This window comes from Halichoeres trimaculatus, unplaced genomic scaffold (assembly GCF_033239565.1).
Source record: "Halichoeres trimaculatus isolate MK-OKI-2021-1 unplaced genomic scaffold, fHalTri1.1 fHalTri1_scaffold_8, whole genome shotgun sequence".
In the NCBI taxonomy this organism is placed as follows: Eukaryota; Metazoa; Chordata; class Actinopteri; order Labriformes; family Labridae; genus Halichoeres; species Halichoeres trimaculatus.
In genome coordinates this window covers 29,647,701-29,664,627 of record NW_027437186.1, presented here as the reverse complement: position 1 = coordinate 29,664,627, position 16,927 = coordinate 29,647,701, and the positions used below count along the sequence as shown (strand labels likewise).

General features: G+C 37.8%; 1 protein-coding gene across 1 annotated transcript in view; it reads left to right on the top strand.

Moving 5' to 3' along the window:
• eys (eyes shut homolog) overlaps positions 1–16,927 on the top strand; it is a 265,468-nt gene that overhangs the window by 123,150 nt on the left and 125,391 nt on the right. Inside the window, exons 26-28 of the mRNA XM_074676533.1 lie at positions 5,837–5,933; positions 6,614–6,721; positions 9,838–9,983. Coding sequence (XP_074532634.1) covers positions 5,837–5,933; positions 6,614–6,721; positions 9,838–9,983 — 351 coding nt within the window. The remainder of the gene's footprint in view (positions 1–5,836; positions 5,934–6,613; positions 6,722–9,837; positions 9,984–16,927) is intronic.

Here is a 16,927-nt window from a genome sequence, read left to right as displayed (position 1 = left end):
AGATCTGTTCCTAAACTGCTTATTCAAGTAACCCAGAAAGTCAGAGTTGCGTGTGGAGCACTAATAAGCACGATGAATTTTGAATTGGCATTGTTAGACTTATGAATATCGTTCTTCCTCCTGGTGAAGAAGGAAGTCCTTGGTTGTTAATGCACACAAAAAGCAGTCAGAGGGGCTTTACCTCCTGAGTTCATGTTTATTTATCATCCTTTCATGTTTGTTGTATTCTTTGAGTTAACATACAGAGTAGATACTTCAGAATAAAGCATAAGTGCCAAGGTAAAAAATCAGCATGTAAGCAGAGCATTATGAAATTAAATGAAGTGTTTTAAATAGAAAGTATTTAGCATCTGCACATGTGGCACACAGGCTTCCAAACATTAAAGCAATTACATTGAACACGAAGGAGGAAATTTACACCACTTCAAGGTAATAGAAAGAGTTACTGTCATTTTAAATTACACTTTAATTATAACACTAGACTTTAACAAGGTTTAATATTCCATCTGCAGCATGCCTCTGTATAAAAACTTGTTCGTAGATTAATTAATTCTGATTTGTAATCAGAAAGTTGCCGTGGAGTTGTTGATTTGATGTATAGGGAACATAACAACTTTTGAAAACTCATAACTTAAAAGATGTATAAAGGTAATCCGGCAATGCATGGCATAACAATCAAATAGGCAAGTATTGAATTTACGTAAACTTGAATTAACAAATAGAAGTTTAAGACATTGGGTAAAATCTCCTGATTTTTAGCAAGTAGGGGTGTGAAACACTGTGATGGGTGATGTGCCACACTGCGATGGAGGATGATATGATGTGATACAGTTATGTGTTGTACGATCAATACAGTAGAATATGATATGAAATGACTGTATAGAACCAAACAATATAATGATGTATTGCTGTACTAAGATGTCGCACTCCTTGCATTAAAAGAAAGATCACAGAAAAAGGGAGGCGGGTAGGAGTGAGAGTGACAATGTTTGCACTGCTCTCACTTTGACCTTTCTAAAACTATAAGCGAGCCCTGAGTTTGCTGCAAGCCTTAAATAATCCTAAATATAACTTTTATTGTGTAACCACCAAATTTGAGTGTCCTTTTCTGGGAAATGTCTTTGTTTGGAAGTCACACTGTATGTATGTCACTGTTCTGGTTGTCAGAGGCAGCAGGCATCTGAGTCCCAGGCCAGGGGTTGGCTTGCTGCTCTGGGGCTGTAGGCCAGAGGAGGGAGAGGAAGGGACAAGATTACTTTAGTTGGTGGGCCTAAGTCTCCAAACTGAGGGAGGGTCATGCTTGCTATGGTCCTCTGAATTATTGGGTGTCAGCCTCATTTGTTGCAGTGTGAAAACTCCTTTCTCTACGTGCTTCTGTCTGTCTTCATCTTAACTCCTACTTTTGAAGAAATTAACAACTTCATTTGAACCAGGTGATTTAAAGCTCCTTTAGGGTTGTTTTTGTGCTGGTTTGAAATTAATAGAGATTAGTTAAGAGGTCTGCAAATTTTATCACACTTAGACAATAATTAGACTAAGTTTTTTCTTATTTCTTTGAAATTAGCACATGACTTCTTTAAAATAATGTCCAAATTTATTGTTGCAAGTCACATATGGTAGGTTACTGTTTTTTTTTCCAGTGTCCTTGAAATTTACTCCAAATTGCAAGGTAAGAAGGCAACAATTAGCGATTAATTTATTTGTAATTACATCACAACCCACCACAATTTTTTTTAGTATTTCAACGTTTCTGCTATTTCCAGAGAAGCAGGTGATAAATATCTGCTTAGTTCTTGAATACAGAAGTTAGGATTATTGTTTCCTCTGATAATAACCTTTTAAATGTTAAGTGAATAATTCAATTTCCCAATACGCAGTTGATAGTTAGCTATTAGTTATTTAATTTCACCAAGTTCTTTACTAGTGAGTTTGTTGATATGCATAATTGACATCACATACAAAATGATAAACCTTTATGATTAGGCCTTTAATGTTTTACATGATACAACTGAAGGCTTCAGATATCATATTCACCAAGAGTGGGGTTGTAAATTGGCCTTACCTGATTGTGATGGACACTGCGAGTACAGGCGCACTGCAAAACAGAATCTGGCCAGAAGTTATGTGCTAATTTTCACCAAATTCTTGTAAAATTTTAGGTGTAATTTCAAAGAAATAAGAAAAAAACTTTGTCCATTTATTACCTAAGTGTGCTGAAATTTGCGGACCTCTAAAGTACAGTGTTACAGAGATTAATGATGTCACTGGATTGTGAGCTACGTGAGGAAGACTGACCATAATCAAGGAAAGATATTATTTTTCATTCATCTTCACGTTTCAGTGACTGTTAAACTTTGGATCATTATCTGTTTCAGTTTTGAAAGGAAATGATAAAAAGATGAAGAGATGAGGGACAGAGATTTAAGATTCGACATATAACAGCTCACAGATGTCAGCACAGACAAAGACTATCATCTATACATCACAAGCGGTGGGTAACATGATTTTAAATGACCCCCTCTGAGAAATAGTTGCATCAGATTGACAGGAGCGTTGATAAGAAGAATGTAGCTGTGAATGTAACAGCCCAAACCAAATTCATACAGTTAAAATGAAGACATCACTCCACTTTCAATTGAAACGTCCATCAACGCTAGTTCACTTTCCACTGGGGATTACCCACACTTCCTCTTCCTCGGAGACATTCCCAGGCAGCGGCAGTGATTACACACTGTATCTGGCACCAGATGATGGAATGACTACGTGAGGACGCGCCTTGGGTATCCCTCTCTGTACTCCGTCAAAGAGAAGCCTCCAGTCACTGCTCATGGCACAAGATGCATTACATTGCGGTGACATTCGAAATAGTCCCCGAGGTCCACCGCCATTGTTTTGACTGACAGACCAGCTTGGGAATCCTGTGCTGTCCCATAATTCACCAGATGCACCGTGCTCTCTGTGGTCCCATGGATTTCCCCTCACTCAAATGTCCCACGATGCACCGAGCCGTGGCACCTTCTCTGTCTTCGTTTTTCACTATCATCACTCTTGATTTAAAGCATAAAGATATACAAAATATTTTATTCAGCTGATTCAAAATGCACAGCAAGAGAGCTCCAGCCCATATTTTATTCAACGACTAAATAATCAACAGCGTGGAGCTTCATCTGGCTGAATAACAAACCACAAATAATGGCTCGCAATTTCTGCATCCATCCACACGCTCAAATTTATGGCCTTTGTAATTTTCTGCCATCTGTGGGTTACCAGAGAATTTCAAAGCACTGAAATGACAAAACTCGCTTTTACTATTAATGGAAACTCAATAACGATGTCTCAGTATACATTTTTTCATTTTGTCAACTTCAGGTCATCTGAAACTCATATGGTGGCCTTAAGTAAAAGGAAATAAGAATAGTGTGATGTTTTATAGATTCATTTTATTGTTTTTATGGGGGGTATTTTAACAGAAAACAAAACAAAACAAAACAACACTGATTTTTATCAGTTCAGAATTTACAATGACATTAACCAAATTATAAAACCCTTAAAGTCTTTAAACTTAAAATAGGATGGTTTTCATATGTTATTATCACCTGACATTAATAACTTGAAGCCTGTTTAAGTGTTACTTTACCAAGGTCAGTTCTTTTGAGGTGTTCCAACAGAGTTTAATTTATCTGTTCAGTTTATCTGGTCCATGTTGGATGGACAGGCCTCAAACACCAAGTCTGCCTATAGCTCCGCCCCTGACAGGCCTCCAGAGGGCTGGACAATCAGAGGGAAAGAAGCCGTAAAGAGACAGTACCACAATGTAGGTTTTCTCAAACAACAGGGTGAGAATAAAAATGATTTTTACGAGCTGTAATTCATGTAAAACTCCGACAGGAGGCCAGAGGGACAGTATTAAGACTTAAAAAAAAGAAGAACACCTCCCCTTTTTAGTTGATGGATGGATCAGTTACTGTTCCCTCTTGTGGTGATAAAAATAGAGGAAATGATCCTTGAGCAGCTAGAGATGAAAAAAAACAACAACAAAAAAGTTTTATTTTTCCTTTCTCCCCTTGAATTCAAGTGGCAACCTCTGGTCTAAGACTATGAGACATTGCAGAAGTGCTAGAATCTGCTGTTTCTCGAGTGTCCGCTCAAGGCTAGCTCTGGATGTACCGGAAATCACATACACACCAAGCCAAAAAAAAAAATGTTTTCAAGAGAAATTAACCTATTTACAACATTCAAAAATGTTTCCTGTATGAATCACTAATTTTACTATCTGCATACACTGTACGGGACAGATTTTTTTCTTTAAACTCGGCAGTTCAGAGGATATTAAGATCGCGGTCTCACCCAATCAGGCACAGCTCATGTCACGTGACTGACAGGCACGCTATATGTAAAGTCCTTACCACTTTTGATATGGCTGTGATAGCCGATTTGCTTCGTTTTCCGTTTCAGAAAGAGACGGGTGTCATCGAGGAGACTACGTCCATTAACTATAGTCTTAGCTTGAACTATAAAACGTTAGATCTTACATCTAACGCTGTATCAGGTGAAAAATTGGGCTCTTTTTCATAGAGTCTTACAAACTAAATTGACTCAAAGGTGTAGTCAGCCCCCTGTGAGCTGACAGGATTGATATGACCACGGCCAATAAAGCAAAATGTCTTGACTTTGACACTGAAATCAGGATATGAATCAGAAATGCAAGAAAGACAGAAAGCCAGCTGAGAAATCCAACTAGTTTCTCAAATAAAACAGAGCACAACTTACAGTTTAAGAAGCATTGAAGTTAACACCAGTAAGTTAGATTCAAGGTTATCCATCAGGAATCAAGCTTGGCACAAAAAAATCTCATACTTGTGAAAACGTCACGTCATAGGGACAATCTTGCATTGTAGCAAAATTTTGCATCTTTTCCAGTGAGCTAAGCTAACATCTCTTATATAAGCACAATTATTTATGGCATCATTGGAGGTTTAGTATCTTAAAAACTGTATCAGTTGTGTCTGCTGTGTCAGGGCCAACTTTGGCTGTTGTGGTGAGGCCCAATGTGAGATCCTTTAATTACAGGTACAGGGTTTTTAAAACATGAATAAAATTAAATCAAATAGATTAAAATGTGTTTTTCGGAGTTAGATAATCACTTCTTAGAGGCGACTAAGATTTATGACTTGCTCTGTTATTTACTCTTTATGATCTCAGTAGGCTTCGATACAATATTGCATCAGTGTTTTCCTTGTAAGTAATTTTATTCGTTTTAACCACTTAAAACTGCATCATTTAGATCATCATCTTCTGCAGCAGAACTCCCCTGCCTCCTTATTTTTGGGACCAGACCAAGATCAAGCAGCAGAGGAATCCCTCCGACAGGCACAACATTACGAGCTCCCAGCTGCCTTCAAAAGTACAACAAAACATCGTGCTGATCTGCTTAGCCATCGTGCCCCTCAACCCCCTAATGAACCAGGGCAAAAGAGCTCTTGGGCTTAGTCTCTCCCTCTTACCCTAACTTAACAAGATGTCCCCCTGCTCGCTCCCTCCCACATACACACACACACACACAGAGTCAAATGCACGCTGGCTCACACAGACACACACCTCCCAAACCCCAAACCACTAACCCTCAGACCAATCTGTCTGTGGCACTAAAGTATTATTAGACTTACACACTCTCAAAGGGGAAACAGTGAGTGCTGAGAGCTGGAAGATGAGATATGCTACAGGGGCTACTAGTTCCATTAAAATGGCATTCACTGGGGCCTTTGTTATCATCGGCCTGACGTTTTCAGGATGTACTGGGGCTTGCTGATCCATGACCATCTCATCTATCTTTCAGGATTTGAAGGAAGTTGGTGTGAAATTGACACCAACGAGTGCAGCTCAAACCCATGCCAGAACCAGGGCGACTGTGTGGACCGGGTCAACAGTTTCAGGTAAGAATCGACCAGCTTTTCATTTCTGCAGAGAAAAGGAAATGTCAGACACGGTCGTGATGGACTGGAAACATTAGTCAGTCCAGTGTCTGTAACATTTCTGTACAGGTTTGATGGAATTATCCTGCTGCTTTGATTTGATCGTCTTGAGGAAACCTTTCTATTCAGGCCATATTTTGAGGATGAAATAGGATTAAATGTTTTTATTCAATTTGCTTCTATTAACCCTCATCATACAGGCTTTGAGGTTTTCAAGGAGGCATGTTTAAAAACTTAAACTCTGTAAAAGCCACTGTGGTCAGTCTGAGTGTATCAATATAAAATATGAATTTAAAAAATAAAAACAAGAAAGAATGTGTCTCTAATCTGTGGACAGAATAACACTGGACTGCATTCAATAAATAACATCAAGGTTTGATGACAGAGTTAAATTAAAACATTGTTACATTGGACTTAAATACTCAGAATGACTGTATTCATAGTCCCGGCTTGAACAGGCCATATGTCACAACCTGTGTGTTATTACATTGTTCCCTCTATCAGACTGTATGTGATGTGTAATTAATATCATTAAACTTGTAATGATTTTTTTTTGCTCTCTGCATATGCCAGTGGGAACCCCATAGATCTTCTTTTGCCTTCTGTGACAAAATATCAATATTAATGATTTTTTTCCCCAGCTGTGATTGTAAGATGGGATTTTCTGGCCTTCAATGTGAGGAAGATGTCAACGAGTGTGCCTCCAGCCCCTGCTACAACGCTGCTATTTGTCAAGACCTTGTGAACAAGTGAGTGTGAAAACACCCTGTTATTTTGTCTGAAATTAGATCCTTTATTCTTTTTGCCCTTGTGCATATAGAAAAAACTGTCAGGCTGAATTCATTTTGTTTATAGACAAAGGGTTGTGGAAGACAGCAGGTGAGGTTGGAGCATATTCCCTCAAAGTGTTCCTGTTTATATAACGAGCACGTCTTCCTCCTTGACACACATAAGCTGCTCTCCCAAAGACAGAGAGCGGATTCAGCAGGAACACATCATGTATCTAGATTGGGCTTCACTCCGCTGGTGCTTCTCTCTGCTGTGCTTAATGGGAGCCCCGGGGCTTCCAGGCTTAGTTGGACAGATGGGAAGAGCAGTCCCAGGGCCAATTTGAGTCCTAAATGGTTTGTCTCCAGTTTGTCTCCCGTCATGATTTGGCTCCCATGTGACCTGGCCCTGCTCAGAGCACTCCTCTGATTGCACAGTCCAGGGAGTTCACATCAGGTGTGCTTTAACCCCGCTGCCCACTGCAAACACTACACACGCCGCTATCTCCGTCTCCCTGACCCAACAAGCTGACCAAGTTCATCAGTGGTGGAGTGATGAATCTCTTCACTACACTCACTGAGTCCTTTTTGTCTTTCCAGCCTTTTCATTTTTTCTCAAAAGCACTGTGAGGAGTTTTTGACCGATTTTCAAATCAGGTCATTTTTATACTGATGCCTCCTCATGACCTACAAAGTGAAATGAGATTATCAACTGCAAGGCTGGTTACTGTTTGGACTGAGTTTTAGTGCCTGCCAAAACCCTCTGATCAACTTTTGTAAGCTGAAGGTTATGAATCAAAGTTTTGTTGATTTATTATACAATTCAATAGATGACCTCACCGCTCTGTGTCCTGCAGAAAGTTATCTTGAACAGAGAAAGCAGCAAGAAATAAAATCTGTGTACTTTTTGTTTTCTTCAAAAATGTGATGATGGTTTATTCAAGACAAATATTTGCTGTTTTATTCCATATTATGTGCTTAGATGTTTTCAAAATGCCTCTTATTATGTTTGTATGTGTGGGCTACTTTTATCTGTCAGAAACTTTGTAAACTGTGCTGCAACCTCCAATCTCCACAAGGACACTTGCGACAAAGACTCATAATCTCACTGAATTATATGAGTTCCATAGTGAAATGTTTCTCTGCCAGATAAAACACTCATCAAACCGTCCGCACATCCATACATTTATCCATACATATAACCATAAATTCATCCATCCATTCACCCATCCATTGGATTTAAATTGCGATTCTTCAATATTTACGATTTTGTATTTTTGTTTGCTTTTTAACACCAGACCATGTAAAATAGTTAAATAATGATAAAAATGTCTACAGACATTATCAGGAGCTGTTTTTTTTTTGTTTTTTTTGTAGAAAATGCACATCAGGTGAGTCAAAGAGAAAACATTTCACCCTCTGCTGGAGAAAAGTGGTAATTTTTTCCCAATCCAGTCTATAAACAAAGACTGAAATGAAAAATTTTAATTTGGAGAAAAAATCAATTTTTTGACAAAGAATCCTGATTTTGATATTGCCAAACAAAAAATCCTGATACATATTAATTTTTTTCTCCCATCCCTACTCAAAGCCCACCCCATTTCTAATTTGGCTCTCAAGGCCTTTTTGCTTCACTTCCCCAGTTACAGAAATAGATAGATGATGTCATAAGACTACATCCGTTTTTCATTGTCTTTGGTGGGAACAGCTAAGTGCCTGCCTCATAGTATTTAAAACTGTATGTTTTGAAAACTTTGACCCCCTATTGCTTGTGCTGATAGAGAAATGAGCTATTCAGAGTGAAGTCATTTGAAAAAATATTTTTTGCTTGGTTTGTATGTGGTCTCAGGTACTCCCTGAGCCAGCCTCAAGTGGACACCTGACGAACTGCAGATTTTAGCAGTCATGCATTTCCTTATATTTACCGAAGGCTAGCTTATTATACATCCACATTTATCTCAGTGAATACTTTAAGTAAAAAAGGAAGTTCATAACTTTAAGGCAGCTTTGTGAAAAGCAACATTTTTTATGATTAATGGGTATGGAGCACACCATATTTCCAAATAGAAATATGGAATAAAGAGAAATGGAGCACTGAACAGTACTTTTGAGTCATCTGAGTTAGAACCGTAAAATTCAGTTTGGTCTCTAAATCACAATTTTAAAAATGCCTTCTTTTCCATTTCATAGTTAGCATTTAGCATCAGAATGCAACCTCAGCTTACATGCCTCTGTTTGTTCTCAGGGTTATAATGTGATGCCAGAGAGCAGCTGTGCAGCATTACTGGATTATAAAGGAGCTAAACTCCCTCCAGCAACGTTTAGCGCAGACATCATGAAAGCCATGAACTTAACTCCAGCAATCAAGGTCTGCATTCAACACACGTTGAACTCTGTTATCAGGCACAGCTGTAAATGACTTTAGACAACACTACGCTTGAAAGTCAAGGTTTAAACCCATTTAAACATTGAATGCCTTCTATTATACTATTACACACACAAGAGCCTACACATTAGAGTATATTTTAGTTTCCCCTGACATAGCTTGACATTTTTTCATCGACATGGGAGTAAATTTCTGAGCACATTAAAGAAATTTAAAAGATGTGACTGGTTTAATCATGAGAAGTGTTTTTAAATTCATCAAAGTGTGTCAACAAGGTTTCAAAAAAAGCAATGGCTAAGTACTGATTTATTTATTTATTTTTTTATGTTTTGCAAACAGGTGAAGCCTCCCCCGTGAGGTTTTTGGACAAGGAAACTTAGACCTAGCTGCAGAAATAATTCACATTAAGAAAACAGCATTATCACACAGGTTTAGGTTTTTCCTCTCAAGTAGAGCCATAAATATACACTAAGGGTTTTAATCGCTGCTCAGTTTAGGGATAAAACATTTTTTTTTTTTTTTTTTGTTCGTTCGGAGGATGGTGGATTTGAAACACATGATGTTTTTTCTCTCTGAGAGATTTCTGAAAAACAAGCATCTGCTCCTTAATTTTCCAACCTGACATTATAACAGTCCTCTATAATTACTGACTACAGGCTGGTCCTGACATTTTTTTATTTCTAATGATTGAGTGTTATCTCATCTTCCTCAGGTTCCACTGTGTTTGCCCTCCTGGTTATTTTGGAACGCTGTGTGACCTGGATGTGAATGAGTGTGAAGTTTCACCTTGCCTACATGAGGGCATCTGTATCAACACGCCCGGGGGCTTCGAGTGTGTCTGTCGCCCTGGATACTCAGGTAGCTCTTTCGCCCTCAGGTGACGTAAAGATCAATATAAGAGTCTAAAAAGCTTTACCATGAATTCTGTGGCTGCGCACCGCTGGGGCAACTCTGACACTGATCTGGCATGGTGTTAGGAAAAAAAAAAGACCTGCCTCACAATGCTTGCTTTTAATTAGCCCCGTCTGTCTCTGCAAGATACAGTGCCTGCTTTTCAGTAAAGCTAACGAGATAAATTCATGTCACCTGTTTAATCTGATGAAAATGTCACATTGTCTGTTAGCTGCTTTATTTCATTTCATCAGCCTCTTTAGTCTCACAACCTTATTGTTGTTTTACTTCAATCCATTTGTCTTATTTTCCACTCTGGCAGATATCAAGCTATTTTAGCACCGCAGTGTGTGCATGTGTGTGTGTGCACTATCTAAAGCCAATTCCTGTCAAGGTGCCGGTAAGATTAATTTCATTTGTCTTCCACACTGTATCATCAATTTATCCTTCCCCAGTCGGGAGAGGGAGGGGGGGTCTCAGAGGTACTGCTACTCTGGAGAGCCGATCCTGACACACATGGCCCAATTCCCACAGAAGCAGCTTTTATTATTAGGCCTACGCACAGCATAGTACAAGTCATTACTTTTCTGTTGCTCTAAGCTCATCGGAGGAAACAGGGTTCCCCAAGAGAGCCGGAGAGTAGCCAGAGGATACGGTTTGGATCGGCTCAAACTGAGAAGAACTCACACGAAATATTTGCTCTTGTAAGAAAAGAAACAACAAAAAACTTTTCACAAAATCACATCAAGACTTTTGTTTTCCCACAGCAGCGATGTGTAACTTATTATTATTCTTCTCTAATACTAAATTTGCAGTCTTATAGGGTGATTCATCACATTGTGTTTTTACAGCCTGATTGGAATTGATTGAAACGTAATTCTGTTTAGATGGTATGATGTGTCATCTCTTCTTACCCTGCAGGGCTCTAACTCGATGTGTCACTTGGTGGTATTATGATATTATGTGCTTCAGCCATGAGGGAAGTCAAAGCATATGGAGTGCCAACATTCATTTTGATTGTTACAGTTGAAGCTACTTACTAATAAATCACTCTGCTGCTATATCTACTCACTTCCATGGATGTATTAAGCCGTGATGAGACTTAATTCCCACCAGCCGCAACCACGCACACATACACATGCTCACGCACACAGAATTTTCTCAGCGGTTGTTTATTGGACAGTGCACACTAACACTCCCTCATTTTAAATTCAAACTGAAAGTTAAAGCAGGTATCATGAGAGCTTGATGAAATGGACTAGCACAAAACATATTACATATAATTTTAATTTGTTACACATTTCAACCTGCAGAAATGTGTAAGATCCAGTAAAACCATGTCCCTCCAGGTTAATACCCGTCTCTCTTACTGGTGTCTGCATGCAGGACTGGTCTTAAATTGACCAGGAAGGGTCCATTTGAAATCAAAAAGCTGAAGCTACTTCCAGTGAATCACTCCAGAGCTAAATCTGCTCTCTTTAATGGATTATTTTAAGCTAAATGGAAGTTTTTTACTCTGCTGCTTTTCTTCTGTTGTAAATTTTTCCTATATATATATATATATATATATATATATATATATATATATATATATATATATATATATATATATATATATATATATATATATATGTATATATATATATATATATGTATATATATATATATATATATATATATATATATATATATATATATATATATATATATATATATATATATATATATATATATATATATATATATATATATATATATACACACACACACACACACACAATTCCTTTATATGAAGATTATGTTTTGGGAACTTTAGGCTTTTCTAACTTTGTAAACCAAAATGAAATCAAAATCAAATTAAACTGCCTGTATTATTCATTTAATGGGACTATTCATGTATAAATATGTGCTGAGTAGATCTCCAATTCTGTAGTTATCTTCCTTTATGGTATTTAGCTCTGCCTAGCATATATCCACCTGGCTGCGCGAGTTGATGATGCACTACACACATGGATGTGATAAACACAGAAGAGCATAGAACTGAGTTGAATAGATGTGTCCCATAGATCAGCCTTTAGTCACCAATATCTAGATCTTTTTAAAGCAGCATCAAACGGATACCTGATAGCAGAATCTGATTGGTAAATTCCTGTTACTCACGTATAGAAAAGTTAAAAGGTGAAAAAGCCTATGTTTTGGGTCACTGATATAACCTAGTGGTCTAGGTTGCACATCACAAGAAACTAGCCAAAAGCTGGCACCCAGTATGTATCTCCGCCTTGGCATCTACCCTGCATACCACTCCCCCCTCTCAACCTGTTTCCTGCTTTTTCCACTGTCAAGTTCTTTCTAAATAAAGGCAGAAAAAGACCAAAACAAATACAATTTTTAAAAAGTCTTGTTCTTTCTATACCTACCAAAACAAAGCCCAACCCATGTTTTAGTTCCTCAGTGGCTGCTTGTTTTTCAGAGTAACTTCAGAAGTATTGGCCATTTTAGTTATATGTGAAAAAAAAACCCATCAAAGTTTTACTAGCAGATAGAAAAGCCCTAATTATAAAGTGTTAGGAAATAATTACATCATATTCATATTTAATTTACAAATTGTACATTAAAGTTTTCTGTGTACGCTGGATGAAATCTTAATTAAGATCCAGAGCAGCAGAATGCCTTCAGGTTAATACCAAAGTATCCAACAAATGTATGTGTTTTAGACTGCTCTTGTTTGTTAATTAAACTGTAAGAAACTAAAATAAGTCTCTCTGATAAAGCAGGATTTCTGGGCTCTTATTTTGAATTCAATTGTTTGAACACAATATTATTACCGCATCTTCTATAAACCATGTAATTTAAGGATAAATTTATACACACAACCTTTATTACCTCCTTTCTTAAAGCTATTTCACAAGGGAAAACATTCAAGCTTTAAAAAAAGCATTGGAGCAAGAAGCCCAATACTTACTTAATTTATATTTCTGACACATTCAGCAGCTTTCATCCTAGTTTTTATGACCCACTTAGAGAATATGATTTTCATATTAAAGACTTCCTTTTTTGGATCTTTAAGCATTTGACTCCTTGCCAAGTCAGGTGTCGATATGAGTCCCTTATCGAATACCAGGTCTCAGTTATTGCTCTAAGCTAATCATGTGTAATCTTGTTTTATTTCTACTGCTGTTGTGATTTTTGCACTCAGTGTCGTAGTGACAGACACTACAAAGCCTGCTGTTTCCTGTACTGTGAGACAGCTGCCTGCGTCTCAGCTGTCTGAGCGTTATTTAGGATGTTTCTTCAGAGGGGCTCTGCCTCTCAATAATGTGCTGTTTAACTGTACACAGGCACGGCATTGTGTACCGAGGTCAGAAGCCATTACAGTGACATGATTAATGGCTAATCTAGTTTATATAAATCACGCTTTAAGCACACTATTCGTCACCTTGTCTTTTTTCTTCTTCACCCATCATTAAGGAGCGTGTTCCCTTGAGTGATAGTACAGTGCAATCAGCACATTGGTACAGCTTCCTCAGTCAGCACATTGTGAGAGGATGAGGATGTTGTTTGCTGTGTAGGATTTGGTGAATTGGTTTTTCTGTTTTCTGCTTTTGCTTTTGCTTTGTGAAAAGATTTAATACGATGTGCTTTGACTAAAAGGAACCTCTGATGCAATTAGATGCTTTAATGCATTTTACTTGAGAAAGTTCAAGGTAGTATGAAGTGTATAACATCATCATGGCTTTCCACGTTTTGTCTTAAGTTGCATGTTTTGTTTGAAACAGTTAATGTACAATGCATGGTGTTGGTGGTTTGTGGGTTTAACTTAAGACAAATGAAATAATTGGTTGTACATTTTGAAATATGATACACTGATTGATACCTGTAATCTCAAAGGCCCTGTGAGGACTTTATGAGTGACCTTGAAATGGTCTACTTTTATATATATATATATATGCCTGTTATCCACGATTTAGAATGAGATCAGCACCAAAATTTTTGTATGCTATTAGTGGTTGTTAAAAACAGTTATCTGCTATGATGCTGCAGTGTACTGATTAAGTTCCCATTGTTTTTTTTCAGTTTGTTGTCTGACAGTGTCACATGAGATCCTTTTGCCCAAAGGTTCATATCTGAGATTATAATCCAGTATGGCATGAACAGGTTTCTGTTCATAGTTTGTGATGAGTTTTGAGAAATTTCCTGATTTGCTGGTATTTGTCAGAGTGTTCTACAGGTAACTGTTTGGGAGACAAAGGTTTGGTAAAATTCCTCAAAGGAATAGAAAAGAAGTGTTAGCTAATTTCTTTTGAAGCCAGGCAGGTCTGCTCACTGGCGTTTTAGTTTTTGGAAAACAGTTACACTAAAAGGATACTGCATGCTGGTTTGCTGTCCAGTAATGAAATTTAGACTATGGTCAACCAAAGCCTCCTTGTTTATATTTATACAAGTGGTGACAAGAACCTCTTTAGAGAACCCAAACACATGACTCAATGTAGCAACAAAATGTCTTTATTCTTGTAAAATGTAAAAAAAAAAAAAAAAAAAAGTCACAGGAACTCTGGGCTTAATGTAACAAACCATATATGTATATATATATATATATATATATATATATATATATATATATATATATATATATATATATATATATATATATATATATATATATATATATATATATATATATATATATATATATATGACAGGTGGTTCCTAGAAAATCTTTTTTTTTGTTCCAGAAGGATGTGACAGTGGCATCTAACATTTGTAATAAACAATGGAGATTCATCCCAGCATACATTTAAAGACATACAAGAGCCATGGGAGAAAATAACACCACTTTTATGGCATTAATAAGGCCAACCATAGAGATACATAGTCTATTTCAGAATCCAGTCTTTGCTTTGACCTAAATGTCACATTCGACTGGGCCTCTTCTGCCTACGCCAACGGCTGATGGAACAAAAGATCGTCTGTTTTTGTTTTTGCTACTCCCGGTAAGAGTGAACCTTTATCTTACATTGAGACCATTGCACAGTGGCTGTATTTTCTAAACAGTTTCCTGTCTGTTATCACAGCCTGCACTTAATCTCGTTTGCACCTTTTAACCTATTATTTGTTTTTAACTGTGAGGTATCATTTATAATAATATGTGCTGCTGACCTTTGGGGCAGATCACCCCTGCGTAAGAGAGCTTAATCAAATGGTTTTGAAGAAGATGTCAAGTCAATAGATACATATCCTTCTCTCATTAATCCCTCAAGCATTATAAAAAAGCCAATCCGTGCGTTTGTTAAACTGAGTAAGAATTGGAGTCTTGAAAGTGCTTTCAGACCCTTTCTGAACAGTCGGAAGTATTGAATATTCAGCATGTGCCTCATCCGTAGGTCACTCCTCTTTATATCTTACAGCTGAAGTACTTTTTTCACTTCTTACTGAAACAAAAAACATCAGAATACATAATGTGAGCATCAGTCTGTGGATAATGTGAACAAGAAGTGGCATAAAAATGTGTGTGTTCATCAGATCAGATTTTCTACCATCGTTCTTCACTTATTGCTTCATTTCCCTCGTCACACTTCTGAATTACATTACCCATAGTTCACTGTCTGTAGCAACTTTCTCTTTTTATTTCTGGATTGTTTTAAGTCTTTGCAGTCATGGACTTTTAATTTTTCAGCTTCGGCGTAGTCGTCCTTTTAGATAAATGAAAGAAGTTTTGCACAACAAAGCAGCCCTTTCATTTTCCCGACCGTGAGAACTTGATGGATGTTGTGGACGCTAAGGACAGTTTTTGTTTTATTCTCTCTCATGGTGAATCACAGGAGAGGATAAATAACCTTGTGCTCCTTTTGTCACTGCGTTTGTTTGTGGCCAACAGATGAAAAGCTAACCAAATGATTCCCGGTGGGTCAGCCAGAGTTTTTTTTATCTTCAGCTTCTGAAAGTCTTAGATGAATGTGAGTGGGAGCAGATGATCTTTTTAGCTCGTGAGTGCAAAACAAGATCACTAAAATGCCATTTTGTAAAATGTACAACTACTCAGTAAATAATTTGTAATTCCTAAACACAACTAATCACTGATGTGGATCTGTTAGAAGACAGTCTGAAGTGGGAGGCGCATTTTGGCAGCTCCTGGTATCTGGTGATTTCTTCACAGCTTGATCTCTCTCCTCTTTCATTTCTTTTCTGACCTTGTTGCTATTTTTGTAGAGTCTGCATCAAAGATGAATACTATGGAGTCTCTTCAGACTTATCTTTATGTGGTTGATGTAGAGTGATGACAGAAGTTGATTTGAGGATAATTGGAGTCAGCACATTTGAGACAGAGCAGTCGTATTGTTCGCTGTCAACGAGGAGCTCTGTAAGAAAATGCAGCACGTACAGTATGTGACACACTTTTTCCATTAGTTCAGGGCTGCTTAGTTCTTCTCAGGGATATTAAAGGGGTCAGTCATTGGTGCAGCATGTCTTGTTCTTTTTTCTTTTATGGTTTCAGAAGCCTCCATCACTTGGTCATGCTGATCTGCCCTGTAAGACATCAGGAAGAGCCTGTTAGAGCATGCAGCACAGCTCCTGGTTCAGGCTCTCTTGATATCACACTTTAGCTACTGCAGCTTCTTATAGCCTCACAGCGTGATGATCCAGAATGCAGCAGCCCCACTCGTCTTCAACCAGCCCAAAATAGCACGTCACTCTGCTCTTTGTACCCCTCTGCTGGCTCCCCGTTGCTCCTCGTATCAAATCCAAAACCCTGTTTCCAACTTACTATATTTACAAAAGGCTTCTTAACACCCTGTGCATGTCCTCCAGCACTGCCTGTCAGCACCTGTCTCTGAATGGACGTGAAGCTCTGAGTGACACTCATTCACTCACTCACAATGTTCCCTCCTGTTTTGGTCTCTGCTTGTCTTGTA